This window comes from Scatophagus argus, chromosome 6 (genome assembly GCF_020382885.2).
Source record: "Scatophagus argus isolate fScaArg1 chromosome 6, fScaArg1.pri, whole genome shotgun sequence".
NCBI lineage: Eukaryota > Metazoa > Chordata > Actinopteri > Scatophagidae > Scatophagus > Scatophagus argus.
In genome coordinates, this window is record NC_058498.1 from 25,957,446 (window position 1) to 25,973,812 (window position 16,367).

Here is a 16,367-nt window from a genome sequence, read left to right on the forward strand (position 1 = left end):
CTTAGACAGCATCCTCCTTTCTGATAGTGGTGTCAGAAAGTTACATATTTAGCATGTAAATTTAAGAGATTTTTTTAATGCTGTGCTTTTATGTTTTAGATCTGGGATTTGGCTGATCCTGATGGCAAAGGTTATCTGGACAAACAGGTAGGGGACAGATTATTTCTCAACCAGTGCTTTGATGATGTGATGAAAGAATTTCACAGACAAAATGAAAATGACAGTGGTTTTTACAAGTGTTGCATTACAGTTGTTAAAGCACAAAAATTGTGACAAAAATCCTGGTATGTGGTCCAAATGAATTTATTTCCCTGAGTGGAAACCAACACTTTGCTACAATAATACAGTAATCAACTCAGGCCTGGCAAAAAAAATCAATAAGTTGAACAAAAACAATATTTGCAGCAAAAAATAAAAAACCTGAATGTAATAACTGTGAAAAACAAAGAAAAGCCTCAGCTTTATACTAGACAGTGATACATCTTTAATTCTGAGGTATGACCACGAGTGAACCCCCAGGAACTCCTTCCTCCTCTTTTTAATATCGGCTTTGTCCAACTTAGAGACGCTGATTATTTGTGTGTTGATTTAAGTATCCTATCGGAGATTAACACACGGTCCACGCAATATCCAAACATTTACAGGTGACAAAAAAGAAAACGTTATTTAAAAAAAACAAAAAACAAAAAAACAAAGGATAAGCAAGTACTTATTCCAATGGCAGTTAAAGTGGCATTGTCTATTGACAAACAAATGAACACCGCTCCAAATCTACAGTACTTGGTGCCTTACCTTAGCAACCTCTCTTCTTAAGCCCAGAGAGAAGTGCAAGTGCTAAATACTTCAATAATAGAAGTGTTAACAACAAATGATGGGCCCCCTGGCATGGACAGTAGGCCCATCATTTGTGTGGACAGGAGTAATGTAATCCCCCCTCCACCCAGCCGACTATCAGCAGGATGGTTCTCCCTTGTGAGCCGGGTCCTGCTCGAGGTTTCTTCCTGTTAAAAGGGAGTTTTTCCTTGCCACTGTCTGCTTGCTCAGGGGTTCAGGCTCTGGGTCTCTGTAAAGCATCTAGAGACAATTTTGATTGCATAAGGTGCTATATAAATAAATTGAAATTGAAATTGAATTAATGATCATGATTGAAATCACAAGGCCCATAGGGGTTGGACCTTATGCCTCTGCCATCTCCCAGTCTTCTGTCCATCAACTCCATAACTCCATCTGACTTGCATAGCAAATGCACAGATATTTAACCGAGGAGAAGGAGGGTTGCCGTGCGTCATAGTCCATGGATTATTGTAGAATTATTTTGCCTGCAGTCATTCCCCGAAGCGGATACAAAAATTGCATCATAAGAGGAAGTTTGTTTGCTGTAAAGGGCAGCCTTGAAACAGGCTTCTCTCACCTCAAGATAGCAATGCACCAATGATACGCCTGACCACATTTTAAGACCAGTGTGACATTGCATGCCTGGGTGGGCTGTTTGCACAGTGTGGATGCTGGCCATGAAAACTGCGTCTGTCAGAAACCAGTGATGACACTTGTGCTATGCTATGCACCAGGTATAACATAGAGCTCTTTGTGTTTTCTCTGTAGGGGTTTTATGTAGCTCTACGGCTGGTGGGCTGTGCCCAGAGCGGTCAGGAAGTTAGTCTGTCCAGCCTCAACCTCACAGTCCCTCTCCCCAAATTTGTGAGTGTGACTTTATCATTAAATGTCATTTTTGTATTTGTATAAAAACAAACTGCTACAGCTTTTTTCACAGTATTGACATTTTTATGTGATTGATATCAAACCTGCAGATTTTTTCCAGTATTATAATCATTATACTCATCATTCATTATGTACAACTGTTTCCATAAATTTTATGTTCATGTTTATATAAAATCTTGAGTATGAGTATGAGAATTGTGAAACACTGCCATGACATCCAACTTTGTGTGATTTCAGAAGGACACCAGCAGTCCGTCTCTAAGCAACACATCTGCCTCCAGCGAGTTACACTGGGCTGTCAGGGTGGGGTTGATATGCACGCACACACAAACACACACACACACACACACACAAAGTAGAATGAATGAAGCAGTTATTGTAAGCTTTTATCATTTATCAAGAAAGGAAAAGGAAAGTAAATTTAATTTCTTTAGTTTGTCCTATTCATTTTTGATAGTCCTAAAGACAATTGTGGGACTTTCTCAGAATTTAGTGACGACATATTGGTGAGCATAGCCTTCTATTTTAGTTTCGCCCTTAGTCTGGCAGAGACCACTGATGACGTTATTGTTACAAAGCCCCACTCACTAGATCAAATGTTTAAACTCTGTAATATCAATGATGTGATCTCCCTTAAATGTCTTTTTCTTAGCTTTAATGCTGTTGTTCGCAAACAGAATTTTAATAAACGAGTGATTAGTCAAAAGACAGAGTGAGGCTGAGTCTAACATTCACAGATATGGCTTTTTAGAAATGTTTGTGTTTTTCTTTGTAGCCTGAGGAGAAGAGTAAATTTGATGGAATTTTTGAAAGTCTGGCTCCAGTCAATGGCCTTCTTTCAGGAGAGAAGGTCAGACCAGTCCTGATCAACTCCAAACTTCCTCTGGATGTCCTTGGAAAGGTACTGTCATCAAATGCTGGTCTCTTTTATCACGTCTGAAGTTAAGCTTGTTGATTGCATGAGTGTCATGATAGCTGGAACCATGGTAGCCGGTAGAACTAGTAGATATTGAACTCATATCTGTCTAAGTATATATATAGATATATATGTATGTATATATATACACACACACACACACACACACAGTCAGCCAAAATAATGTATACACACACAAGGAAATAAAAACATGCATAAATATTTAATTTGAAGTACTTCTATACATATAGATACTTGTGTATTCACAAACACACACACATATATATAATATAAACTGAGTGGTGACGTGAAGTGGTGTAATGGTGTGTGTATACAGTTAGGTCCATAGGTGTGGGGAAAAATGCTATAAACTAAGAATGCTGTCAAAATATGGGATAGATGGGAAATGTTTTTGTGTGGATGGAGAATTCATTGTTAACATGAATTAACTGATGGTGTGATGTGTGTGGGTGGGTGTGTATGTATAATATGCACACTGATCAGCCGCAGCATTAAAACCATCTGCTCAATATCATGTAGGTCCCCCTTGTCCCTTTTGCCGGGGGACATACGACCTCTGGGGGGATTTTGTGGTCACTGGCATTAGAATGTTGTGGCTGATGAGTGTATATGGGCTGTCACACTATCATGTTTTCAGTATTGTAGCAGAAATCCCTATACTGATATTGTAACCGTGTCAATAGAAAATAAGAAAAATCTGTTAAATTCATTTTACACTTTGATTATTGTACGTTTTGTGTCCTGCTTTTAGGTTTGGGACCTGAGTGATATAGATAAAGATGGGCATCTGGACAAAGATGAGTTTGCAGTGGTAAGTGTTACACTACAGACAAAAGTATCCTGACACACCTCTTTATGGGGCTGCTTTTCTGGGGTTGGGCTCGGCCCCTTGACTTCCAGTGAAGGGAAATGTTAATGTTTCAGCATACCAAGACATTTTGGACAAGTCTATGCTTCCGACTTTGTGGCAGCAGTTTGGGGAAGATCATTTTCTATTCCAGCATGACTGTGCCTCAGTGCACAAAGCAAGGCCCTTAAAGACATGGTTGGATGAGTTTGGTGTGGAAGCACTTGACTAGCCAGCACAGAGCCCCGACTTCAGCCCTGTCAAAAACCTTTGGGATGAACTGGAACAGAAATTGCAAGCCAGGCCTTTTTATCCAACATCAGTTCCTGACCTCGCTATTGCACTACAGCCTGAATGGACAAAAATTCCCACAAATGCTCCAAAGTCTTGTGGAGAGCCTTCCCAGAAGAGAGGAAGCTGTTATAGCTACAACGCTGTCTTTGTATTTAGAATGCAACGTCATTAAAGTCCCTGTTGGTGTAATGGCCAATACTTTTGTCTATATAGTTTATCTTCTTAATTGTTACTGTAAATAGTTTCGTTTCTTTATAGTCTGACATAAGTTTGGATACTGGGTGGTCAGATAGTTTGGTACAACATTCATGCAAATCAGCCATTCCCACCACATCCCAAAGGTGCTCTGTTAGATTGAGGTGATTGTGTAAGATATTGACACAAACTGTGTTATCTCATTAACAAGGAGTTTTCTCCTGTATAACTCTCTCTCACTGGATGTTTTTTTTTTAATTTAATGATTATTTTATTTTATTTTATTTCATATTATTTTTTTGTACATTTCTCTGTAAACTCTTGAACCTGCCCCACCCACAATCATCCAAGGTCACAGTCACTTGGACCACATCTCCTGACCGTGTTTACGTGCACTTATGCTTTGGGTTTCTGCTGCATGATTGGCTGATTAGTTGCATTAACAAGCACATGTCTGGGTATGCCTAAGTGTAACTGATAAAGCAGTGTCAAGTAGCTCAGCCAGTCAGTATACCGCCATGCTGGAAAAACATTAATACAATTGAATTCAATTACTGGTTGTAGTAGGTCAAGCCACATTGTTGTAAACTTTTGTTACCCCTAATCAGTAAACACGTAGTATCCCATAAAAACATTGTAAGTAGTTTAAGAACCTTAGTTTATGAATAACTGTTCTGTTTTTGATCCTTTATGTGCTTGCTCATTTTTGCATACCGGTGTTGTGATCAATCGCAGTCACACAATAAATGAATAGCAGACACAATGCAAAATATTACAGGAAACTGTTGATTATTCTGATCTAGGCTTATGTGGGCTAAATACTCATTGTGCAGATGTACCATTTAAGACCAGTAAGACTAGTGATTATTAAATATTAATACCGGCGTGTGCTCTTCAGGCCATGCACCTGGTGTATCGGGCCCTGGAGAAAGAGCCTGTCCCAGCCCTCCTCCCTTCTGCCTTGGTCCCCCCGTCTAAGAGAAAGAAGAGCCTGGGCTCCGTGGCTGGTCCTGTGCCTGGACTGCCTGCAAGCCCACCACCAACGAAAGACTCTCTGCGCTCCACGCCCTCCCATGGCAGCATGAACTCGCTCAACAGCACCGGCAGCCTGTCACCCAAGCACTCAACGCTCAAGTCTGGACAGGTAATCCATATTGTATCACTGCACTAATATGTGTAAATGTACAGACACCTTAAACAGTAAACACAAAAAAATTGTTAATGGCATCAAGCTGGAAAATTTAAAATTATTTTCATTTTTTGAAATTGTGTTACCATTCAATGTTGGTTTATTTGTTCAGATTCTGTTGCTCTCCTTTAACACACTCCTTGCTCAGGGTTGTGAGTAAGGATGGGTATCGTTAAGATTTTAACTGTACTACTGCTCTTACTGTCAAGTTATTTAAGTCCTGCTCACCTTCTGCCCTAACTTAAAAAATGGCTGGGATACTCCAAAGGGCACACGGGACAACTCAATCAATCTACCTTCTATGTTATTCAGTCCATTTATACTTTAATATACACGTAAATAAGATGATGGGATGATTAGGTTCATAACCTTTAAAGAAAACAAATTGTATAGAGATGCTTATCAAGAAATATTCCTTTAACTTAAATTATTCCTTACGTATTAAGCAAAAAAATAATATATGTATAGCTTCTGTGCTAAAATTCTGTACATTACTCATCAAAATAAATTCATCACAGTCCGTGACATCGAGCAAGCCACACTGCTAGGTTCACAACTATTTAAGGTCCAGCTGGCCTTCGATCTGCACACTCTCATTCATTCGTTCATTCATTCATTTATTTGTTTATTTACTTATCCAGCTTCTCCATCAGTTTAACACCAACTTACCGGTCTAGTCATGTTATCAGTACTCTTATTGGTTCTTTTTGGGATTTTTAGGAGAAAAAAAAAACAGAACAAGGAAAAAACAAATTTGGAATAGCATTAACATTGCCTTATTTTCTCATATATTTTGTAAATTAATGAACTTCCACTAGCTGCCACTAGAAGGGGTACTGGGCTTGTCTGTGGTTGGATCAAGCGGTAGTAGAGGGAGGCGTGGATTGGTTCATTCAACTTTAACAGAGAAGTTACAGTTACAGTTTAAAAGGATGAGTTGGGAAATTTAATCTGACCATCTGTTCTCAAATCAGAGAACTCTGGGTGGAACATGACAGATTTTAATCAGAATGTAAAAAAGAAAATACGGATTATTATTAAGAAGCTATCCGGCATTATATAAGCATTAAGAGCTCCACCTTGGACACATGTTAAGTAAATGTAAGTATATTGTGCTGATAAAACCTCTCATCACGTTTCCCAAAAAAAGTTCAATGCAGGATTTTTAGTATGTGAGACTTTGCCTGCAGCCCCCAAAATCACTAAATCCGCCTGTAGACTGAGTGATCTGAAACTTTGTGAACAACAGTGTCCCTGCCTGTTCATGGTCTTTAGGCAGATGTTGACTTGTTGCACTCGTAGCAGCATACATTGTTGGCGTAGACTCTGGAGGAGGGTAACCATGCTTTTAAACGTTTTTTCTCTCCGCTTTGTGTGCACATGCTGTACAGTACCACAGTGTGTGTGTGCGACGGCTGACTCGCTCCTCACACACAGGCTCTGACAGAGAGTTCTCTCCTCTCTTGGAAGTAGGGAAAATGCATCGCAGGCAACCACAAATTTTTGGTTAGGTGTAATTCAAACTTTTATGTAGCAATATTAAATTTAAAAAAATCTGTTTTCTTAATTTTTCCTGTACCAGAAGAATTGATAACTGTTTCACTATCCATCCCCAGTGGTGAGTGAATCACAGGACTATGAAATACATGTACAGTAGAGAAACTGATGCTGTGATTCTATCTTACTAATGAGGAGTTATTCAGTGCTCAAACATATTTATTTTGTGCACTAGTAGGAGCAATTTGGTTATTGGCAAGAAGGATCAATGGTTATGGGAATAATCATTGAAGCAAAAATCAGTGTATGCTTTCTACACATAAAAATCGGGGCACCACCCTGTCACCAGGGACCAATAGCCAAATTAATAAATAGGAAAAACAGTCTCTTAAAATTATGAAGGATGATTCCGAGCACTGACTGTCATGAATCCAGCTGTTATAACAAGTACATTCACAATAACCACAGACAACGACAGGTTAAACTATAACAGGATTTATTAACCAGCAACAACCATCCAGAGATAAGTATCACTTTGTAATAAACACTATTATAATCATATAAACACTATAATAACACAGGTACAGCAGCAAGGGTATATTTATAAACGTAGGTGGGTGTGCATATATACAGGAGTGTGTGTGTGTGTGTGTGTGTGTGAGAGAGAGAGAGAGAGAAAATGGCAATGGAATCATGTGAGTGACGTATCAGGAAGAACCAAGATGGCGGAGGGGTGACACATGGGGCGTGTCCCTTGAAGCCAAGATGGCGGGTCGTCACGTGAGTGACGTCAGCAAGAAACAAGATGGCAGCAGAGTGGCATGCAGGGCGTGCGGTTCAGAGCCAAGATGGCGATTGCCCACGTGATGTGGCTTACGTGGCAAACAAAGATTACAAAGGCGCAGACCCTCGAGCGTCACGTGTCTCGCGAGGAGATTTGTGATCGCGTGCTCGGGCCTTTACCTCGATACTCATGTAAAAATGTAAGGGAAAGAGATAGAGATAGAAAAAGAACTAAAGAGCCCAGTAAAGATCACCACCTCAGTTCGTTTGAGTCCCACACCATCACCACACAATAGCGGAGTCACTAAACTTAAGTTTATCTGATCAGGTTTTGGTCCTTTAACTGGTGATGTGCGAGCTCACTGGACTGATGAGTTTGGATGATTGGTGACAAAAAGTAAATGAGTGCAGCACTTACAAGTACAAAAATCACACATTAACAATTCTGTCTTAATAACGCCTCTGCCCAGACAGAAGCCTCTTATTGTGCGTGTTGCTTTGGAAAGGAAATACTCCGCTTGAGCGTCCACGGCGCTGTCCCCAGCGGGGTGCTGACGGTCCGTTACTTCGCTCCTCTGGCGAGCCCTCCGGCAGCAGGGAAAATAACCGGTAAAAAAATGACTTTGTTTTGTCCTTAACAAAGTCGGCGCGTGACTCTTGTTAACGTGAGATCAGCTGATGTCGGAAAAAGGAAAAATAGAAAAATATACAGAAAAACACAGCAGTCTGTTTCTCAGCCCGCGAGTTGAAGACTGTGACCCAGGATTTTAAAGTGATGATAATCTAATGTTTGAGTGTTGCTCCCTTTCGGCGAGCTGGACATCTAAGAGAGCCTGGAGCAGCTCTCACTGCCACAGCAAGCACAGGGAGAAAAGCCACGACTAACTTTTAGCCACGTTAGAACTTTTATTACCCGAGTGACGTTCACTCAGACCCCTGTGGAGATGGCTGGCACACAGCCAATGTCCGTGCCGGTCTTGAGTTCGAATTCAGGATTTTCGACTAGGTGTGGGTTATTGGGGTGGGTCTCTAACGGTCAGTCACTCTAGTTCAGGTCTCTTGGGTTACATGTAGGCCTCTGTATTGTTCTCATGAGCACGTGGCCAGAGATCCCAACATTTAAGTTGCATCAGTTTCTGGAACTAAGGATACACTATCCATATCTCTCTCTCTCTCTCTCTCTCTCTCTCTCTCTCCCTCTCCCTCAACCCAACCGGTCAAGGCAGACAGTCGCCCATCTTGAGCCGGGGTCTGCTCCGAGGTTTCTGCCTTCTAAAAGGCAGTTTTTCCTCACCACTGTCGCCAAGTGCTTGCTCAAGGGAAATGTTGGGCTCTCTGTATTACAGTTTAATTAAAGAGTTTGGTTTAGACCTGCTCTAATTGGAACGTGTCATGAGATAACTTTTGTTGTGAATTGGCGCTATATAAATAAACTGAATTGAATTGAATTGAATATTAATACAGTGTACACTGTATATACTTCACTAATTACATACAATACACACATTCAAGTTTGGACACAAGTTAGTACTTTATACTAGCTTATATATACATAACATACCACATTATTATACCCACACACTCAAGTCAGCTGTGTACACTACCCTAATGTACGCATGTTCAAGTCTGGACCATTGACTTGAATGGTCATCCATTCTCCCCCTCCATGTTAGCAGATAAATTAAACTAAAAACTCAGAGTACACGTAAAATCAAGATCGTTTTTGTCATCTTAGGTAATTCTTATCACACTGATCTATGTACAAGTGTTGTGATCAAGTGATAAGTTTGGATGTAATTAGTTATTTGATGCTATAAAAAGCGTGAAATGTCATGTCAACAGTTGAGCACTTCTCACAGCTGGGGCAGAAGAATTGTATGGGGGGGCCTCGACACCACAGCTCCACCATCTGATCACTATTGCACAGACTCCAGATCCAAATGACGACATCAGTGCAAGATGACACCACAGATTTTTTTTGTTTCACCTTTGTGCAGTACACTCCATCCATCTTTATTTACAATCACATGCACTATATATGCATGTTCATTCAAGTTTGGGCAAGTAAAATACACTTGATACCCTGATATAAAAGCAACCATGTTTGCGTCTGTGTCTTTGTGAATCAGAATCAGCATCAGCTTTATTTGCCAAGTACATGTGACCATACAAGGAATTTGACTCCGGATTTTTCTCTCTCCTGTGCACCATACAAAATACAAAATAACAAATAATAATAATAAAAAATAAAGTATTTACAAGATGAAATAAAAAAAAAAAACAACATAAATATATATGTCCATGTAGTGCAAACAGTGTGATGGTTCATACAGTGGCAGGTGGTTTACGGGGAGATCAGGGAGACAGCCTGGGGGAAGAAACTGTTTTTGTGTCTGGTAGTCTTGGCATACAGAGCTCTGTAACGCCTACCAGAGGGAAGCAGATCGAACAGTTTGTGTGCAGGGTGTGAGGGGTCTGCAGTGATGCTTCCTGCCCGTTTTTTGACCCTGGACTCTTATAAGTCCTGAATGGAGGAGTCAGGTTCAGAGTGAGAAAAACACTAAAATGACAACGTATGTTTCCCTCGCTCTCTTTTCATCAGCATTCAGCGACCTGGGTGGTCCCAGTGTCAGACCGTGGGCGCTATGACGACATCTTCCTGAAGACTGATGCTGATCTGGACGGTTTTGTCAGTGGACACGAAGTAAAGGAGATCTTCATGCAGTCTGGACTTTCTCAGAATGTCCTTGCTCATATATGGTAGGGACTGAGCTGCGCTCCTGTTCACGATTCATGCTGGACACTTAATATATACTGATTTTTTTATTTCTGGGCTGGGTTTATTATAAGCATGGTACCACTTTTTAAAAAATTTTGTTAGTCTTGTTCTACTCAACAGTTAGTTTGCTGAGTATAATTGTGTCTGGTGACTGTCCATTCTTCTCTGTAGGGCTCTGGCAGACACAAGGCAGATAGGAAAGCTCACTAGGGAGCAGTTTGCCCTCGCCATGCATCTCATCCAGCAGAAAGTCAGCAAGGGTGTAGACCCTCCCCAGTCCTTGACTGCTGACATGATACCCCCTTCTGAGAGAGGCACTCCTGTACCAGTAGGTCCCACACACATCAGCAGTATGTGTTCTCTAGAGCAGAGTGAGATATCTGTATATCTGTGTGTGAGGCTCAGAAGTTTGAGTGGGTCATCCGGCTGATCACAGAGTTGGCGATTCCATCCTCAGCTCCTTTTGTCCACATGTGGAAGTGTCCTTGGTAAGACACTGAACCCCAAATTGGTCCAGATGGCCAGCACGCTACAGTAGTAGTGCTATAGTATTATATTAATTATATTAGTAATTATATTAATTATATAATCTTAGTATCATATACTATAGTATTATATAGATGCAGCCGCATATGACTGTAGAATGGTTCTAGTAAAATGACACATCAGTCTAGTCAAGTGGAGTGATGTAAACAATAAATGCAGCTACCTGTTTGGTTCTGTTTTTGTTCTATTGATTCAGTTTTTATGTTTAATATCTTCTGAGAGTACCAACAGTCATCCTCAAGGTAACATGACATTATTGGTATCAACTTAGTGATTCTAAAATGTCACATTATTTAATTTTTGTAAATATTAATAATTGCTTCTGTTAAAGGCTCAAACAATAGTCACATTAATTTTCTGTATAAAACAGCACCTTTGCTCCTCTTTACAGAAGGTTACTTAAATTGATTCTGCTATTGGTTGCTACAACTTAGAGATCGGACGATAAAATAATATCAAGAAACAGAAAACAAAGAAAACAAACAAGAACGCCAGCAACAGGCTGGATGCTGGATGCTGGCACGTGTGCTAACAAAGGCAGCAAGATACAACATTTCAGTTACCCTCTCATCATCCAGGGCTCCTTAGAAATGTTACTGAAGTGTTTCTCCTGGCATGGGATGGAGTTGTAACTGTTGTGTCTTTTATCATTATTGTCAGTAATGAAGTTATTTCTCTTTGGCTGTAGAGTATGTCAGGATACATGACTCCAGTGGGTTCAGAGATGGCTGCTCTGTCTGAGATGAGACGGGTGAGTCAATACTTCTCTCTTCCTCTGTGCTTTACAGCCTGTTTCTGGACATTAGGGGAGGTAATTCAGTTCAATCAAAGACATTAAATGCCCAACGTTCTTCTCTCACATCCTTTCTGTTTTACTACTGATGTTTCTGCCTTTCACCTCTTCCTCCTCTCTCAGGCTATAATGTTCAAGTTGTGGGTAGGTAACATGAACCTACAGTGTATTAACCTATAAATGCTTTCAGTGGCTGGCTGTTCAGGCTGATGACTGGAAAGCATTTTTTTTATCCATGCAAATACAGTGCAGTGACATTATCTCACCCTGTCAACTGTCTGGCGATCAAAGGAAGATTCGAGATGGTTTTGAGCTGGCAGTCACGATTTTAAACACATATTTAACAAATAAAATAAAATCTGATAAGTATTTGATAAGTATAAGAAGTACTGCTGTTTAATAAAGAAATACCTTGTAATGTCTCTTCTTTTTCTGTTTTGTTTTTTCAAGAAATGTCTCCACACTTGACCAGACTTTATCAGAAATGCTGGAGAGCACAATAGAGAGAATTTGAATGTTCTAAAAGGCGGCCTGGATTTGATTGATAAAATGCAAAGCCCTGAATCTTTCCTCTCTTTGGCAGTTTGTCAGTGGCGGTGACTCCTCCCCACTTGTTGGTGATTGACCCAGCCTGCACCATACTGATTCATCCTCTGTACTGCTCCTCTTTATGAGCACCGGTTTCTTTCCGATCCTCTCTTTTCCTGTTCCTTCTTCTTGTGGCCTGGTTTACCATGGCTCATTTGGTGCCATTTTGTAATCCCACTTTGTTCAACAAATAAAGTTAAGTCTTTTTGTCCTTCCTTCCTTTCCTGTTCTCTCTTCGTCTGTGTCTCTCATTACAGGACAGCTCCAGTTCAGTGGGTTCAGGGGAGTTCACTGGCATCAAGGAGCTGGATGACATCAGTCAGGAGATAGCCCAGTTGCAGAGGTAACAACAGTATTGCTGGCAACACCCTAAAATGATAGCACTGAAGGTGTAAACCGCTTTTACTTTTGTCTTGCAGCCTTCAGCCTTTTCTAAAGCGAAGTTTGTCTCCTTGCTGTGACAAACAGCCACATATAGAGAATCAAGAAAACCATATGTGTGATGTCCTCCATTGTTTCTGTGTTTGTGTCATGTGGCTAAGACAATCAGCTCTTGCCTACCCCTTTAGGAGGGCACTCTGTGCAAAGGAAAACAAATCAGAGAAAGCTATGTGGTACCAACAGTGAGTCAGGTCGAGCTTGGTTGTGCCATGCAGTGGAAAAGAGAAAATACGTGTTAAATACCATATTCAGGTTTGGACAGCAGCCTATAGCTAACCCTACAACATAGTCAGGTCTGTAAACGCTGTATGGACTGTCTTTTTGTCTTCGATAAAATGCACACTTGAAAAGGAAACATGCATCAGATGTTGATAAATATTTATCTCGGCTTTGTGTTATTCTGCTGCTTTCTGCCTTCTTCCATCCATCTATCCAGCCACTCAGCCAGCTGTTCTTTCCTCCTTTTGATGTGTGTATTTTATCAGCTTTTTTTTTTTTTTTTGTTTATTCACCACTTACTCTGCATGCTGCGTCAGCACACTTGCCTTTATCCAGTGGAATACTCTCAGGTAAACAACAGCTACTGAAGATCTATGGGATGGTATTCTGTGAAATCTACCATGACACACACAGATGAGCACTGGTTCTGCCTGTTACTTTTTTGTACAATGGTTATCATTAGTCTTCTTATTTTTTTTACAGCTTGATGCTTGAGTGCAGGATGAAGAGTGCCAAAATGAATGAACACTGAAATATATTTTACTTGCTGTAATTATTCCCTCTTTTCATCCTGGCCTTGAAGAGATTAGTTCCCCAAAGTAAATGAATTGCAGTCCTTATCCTTATTTGGTGTAAACATATATTCCAGTTTTTGGGTTTTTTTTTGAGGTAATAAGAGACTTCAGCAGTCTGTGTTAGGCAAATCGCATGGATGGTGAAATTTTAAGTCTTTTCAGTTCAACATTCCATCTTTGTGTTACCTTCTATGTAGCATAGCAAGAAAGCAGTGGGTATTTGTACTAAAACACTGTGATTGTGGAGTATATTCATTTCATTTGTGTAGCATAGATTGCAGGAGCCTCATATTAACTTCTGATCAACTGGAATGTATTTTTACACAGAAGGACCACCGTCACTTACACGGAAATTGCATCAGCAAGGGAGCTTTACTGACCAATAAGAATTCAAATAAAAACTTAAATATTGTGGAAGGCAAGAACAAGTTTTAAGAAATATGTGCAGTTTTACAAACACTTTGCAACTAGACTAAATTAACTAATTTGATCAAGCGATTAGTGGGTTTAATTATAGCAAAGATAAATAGATAAATCATAAAGAATTATGTAATAATTCTCAAAGAATTATTTATCAGGTCGCACAGAACCAGTGAGTAGTTGTGCTTGGAGAGTGTAATGAGCTTTTGTTATCAGTGACAATGGTTTTCATAGTCTCTGATGTGTTGGTATATGTACACAACAGGGGGGTGGTAGTTTGATATTTGAATCTATTTTGTTATCATAATTATGCTTGTGCATTTTTATGTTTCATGTACATCCGGTTTTTGTGTGTGTGTTTCTCAAAACATATTCTTACCTTCCTCAGTATTTAAATGTGTGTGTTTCAGGGAGAAATACACTCTTGAACAGGACATCAGGGAGACAGAGGAAGCCATCAGACATAAGAGTGCAGAGATGCAGGTGAGGACTATTTATTCACTGGTCAGTCAGCTCCGGTATGAACACATAACTAGGTTTAATGTGGACTGTCCTAATTTCAGTTACATCATTACATGTTGGTCAGTCACACATTACTGAAACCATAATGGTCTCCCCTTGACCTGCATGCATGTACTCAAAATGCAGAATGTTTCTGTATGGGGCCAGTGGGTGCAGTGTGTATGCAATTTACAAAACAGCTTGACTTTATCTGAACGTTTGTCTCTTTATGTGGCGGACACCTAACGTCGGCACGCGACAGGAGATGCAGAATGACTTAGACAGAGAGACAGCCAGCCTGCAGGAGCTGGAGGCACAGAAACAAGATGCCCAGGACCGCCTGGACGAGATGGACCAGCAGAAACATAAATTAGAAGACATGCTGAACGAAGTTCGGATCAAGTGCCAGGAAGAGTCTCAGATGGTGAGGACAAGGGGGAGGGGAAGATGAAACCACTAATTAGAATAGGTTTGCCACAGAATTACAAATAATGAAGAGTCATTCAATAAATGTATAATGTATAATTGTTGTTTTACGGCATTACAACAAGCAATTGAAATGGTGTCAAAGGCAAGAAAGCAAAATGTCAGTCATGTGGTAGAAGTATGGCTTCAGTAAATACAAATAAGCTGATTTTAAGAAGCCATTATCAGTTGGTAGAGGTCAGTTTTAGACCCCATTCTCATGCTTTCATTCTCTTGTGCCTCTAGATTTCAACTCTTCAGAGTCAAATCCACTCCCAGGAGTCAGACTTGCAGAGCCAGGAGGAAGAGCTGAGCCGAGCAAAGGCTGACCTGGGCCGGCTGCAGCAAGAGGAGAACCAGCTGGAACAGAGCCTGGCTGCTGGCAAGATCCAACTGGAGACCATCATCAAGTCTCTGAAGGCCACTCAGGATGAGATCAACCAGGTGGGAAACGGGGCCTCTGTGTGTTTCTGACATAGACTATTTGTTGGGATAAATTCTAGACTAAAGACCAGTTAACTGGGGCAGCTTGTCCAACTGGGGACTAAAGCATTGTCATTTAGGAAAAAGCTGATTTTTTTGGTCAGTAATAGTAGTCAGCAATGTTAAGGTAAGTCTTCAGAAAATGTGCATCTGAAAAGTTTCAACAGGGGGCACTATTAAATTGCTTAAATTTGTACTACTGAATGTGGTATTTGATCCACCCATAGTACTAGAGGACCCTTAACACAACATTTAGGCGTGGTGTGTGTGCGTGCGTGCGCGAGCAGGCATACACACAACTCATTTCATTGTCAGTTTCAATATGTTGCTGTGGTGTGTCATCTGTTTCCTTCTAGCCACTCATCCCACACACACCCCTTAACCACCTACAAATTGCATACACAGCTTAACTTGAGACATAAACAACATGTGATTGATTGATGCACGATGTAGCATCCCTTCTTTCTCCGTAAAATCCATTATGTTGAGCCCTGAAACTATTATACATTCTCCATAATGTTACCACCATACTGTACTCCATCACTCATATCAAAACATTATTATATTATGTTATATTAAATGCCAACATATCCCTAACGTCACAGGAAAGCCCCCCAAGTGATATCTGTCTACTATAATTTATCTGAGTATCAAATACTCTTTAGGCTTCAGAGGTGGCTGTAAAAAGTTGGTGTTTTCTTTCGTTACAGAGAACACCTGTTTTGGTCATCTGGGATTCATGTCAATTACAGTTAAGGCCAATAGTGACAAGGTTTCATAAGGAAAAAAGCATCAAAATATATCATAGAAACTTACAGACTCGCTCATGCAGTATATCACACTATATGCATCAGCGTTCAGCATCTTCCAAACTGCCATATTTAAGCCAAGTGATTATATTCATCAGCCTCTCTGAAGTTCAGTTAGTTCTGCATGTTTTGAATGTCTTATGTAAAGAAATGTGTTGTCATTTTTTTGTAATTGAAACCACTGACTTAAGCAGAAAAAAATCTACTTTGAAGCAATTTAATGCCTATCCCAAATTTCAAAAAAAAAATCTCACTTGTCCATCAGCAGTCTTGGTTTTGTTTGTCCA

At 40.3% G+C, this 16,367-nt stretch overlaps 1 protein-coding gene across 3 annotated transcripts in view; it reads left to right on the plus strand.

Moving 5' to 3' along the window:
• Positions 1 to 16,367, plus strand: part of LOC124060222 (epidermal growth factor receptor substrate 15-like 1) — a 68,581-nt gene that overhangs the window by 5,060 nt on the left and 47,154 nt on the right. For all 3 annotated transcript variants that reach the window (XM_046390895.1, XM_046390894.1, XM_046390896.1), the window contains 13 exons: positions 100 to 147; positions 1,603 to 1,698; positions 1,957 to 2,022; positions 2,495 to 2,620; positions 3,408 to 3,467; positions 4,891 to 5,136; positions 10,064 to 10,221; positions 10,412 to 10,568; positions 11,475 to 11,537; positions 12,425 to 12,510; positions 14,233 to 14,305; positions 14,586 to 14,747; positions 15,035 to 15,232. In XM_046390895.1, coding sequence (XP_046246851.1) covers positions 100 to 147; positions 1,603 to 1,698; positions 1,957 to 2,022; positions 2,495 to 2,620; positions 3,408 to 3,467; positions 4,891 to 5,136; positions 10,064 to 10,221; positions 10,412 to 10,568; positions 11,475 to 11,537; positions 12,425 to 12,510; positions 14,233 to 14,305; positions 14,586 to 14,747; positions 15,035 to 15,232 — 1,539 coding nt within the window. The remainder of the gene's footprint in view (positions 1 to 99; positions 148 to 1,602; positions 1,699 to 1,956; positions 2,023 to 2,494; positions 2,621 to 3,407; positions 3,468 to 4,890; positions 5,137 to 10,063; positions 10,222 to 10,411; positions 10,569 to 11,474; positions 11,538 to 12,424; positions 12,511 to 14,232; positions 14,306 to 14,585; positions 14,748 to 15,034; positions 15,233 to 16,367) is intronic.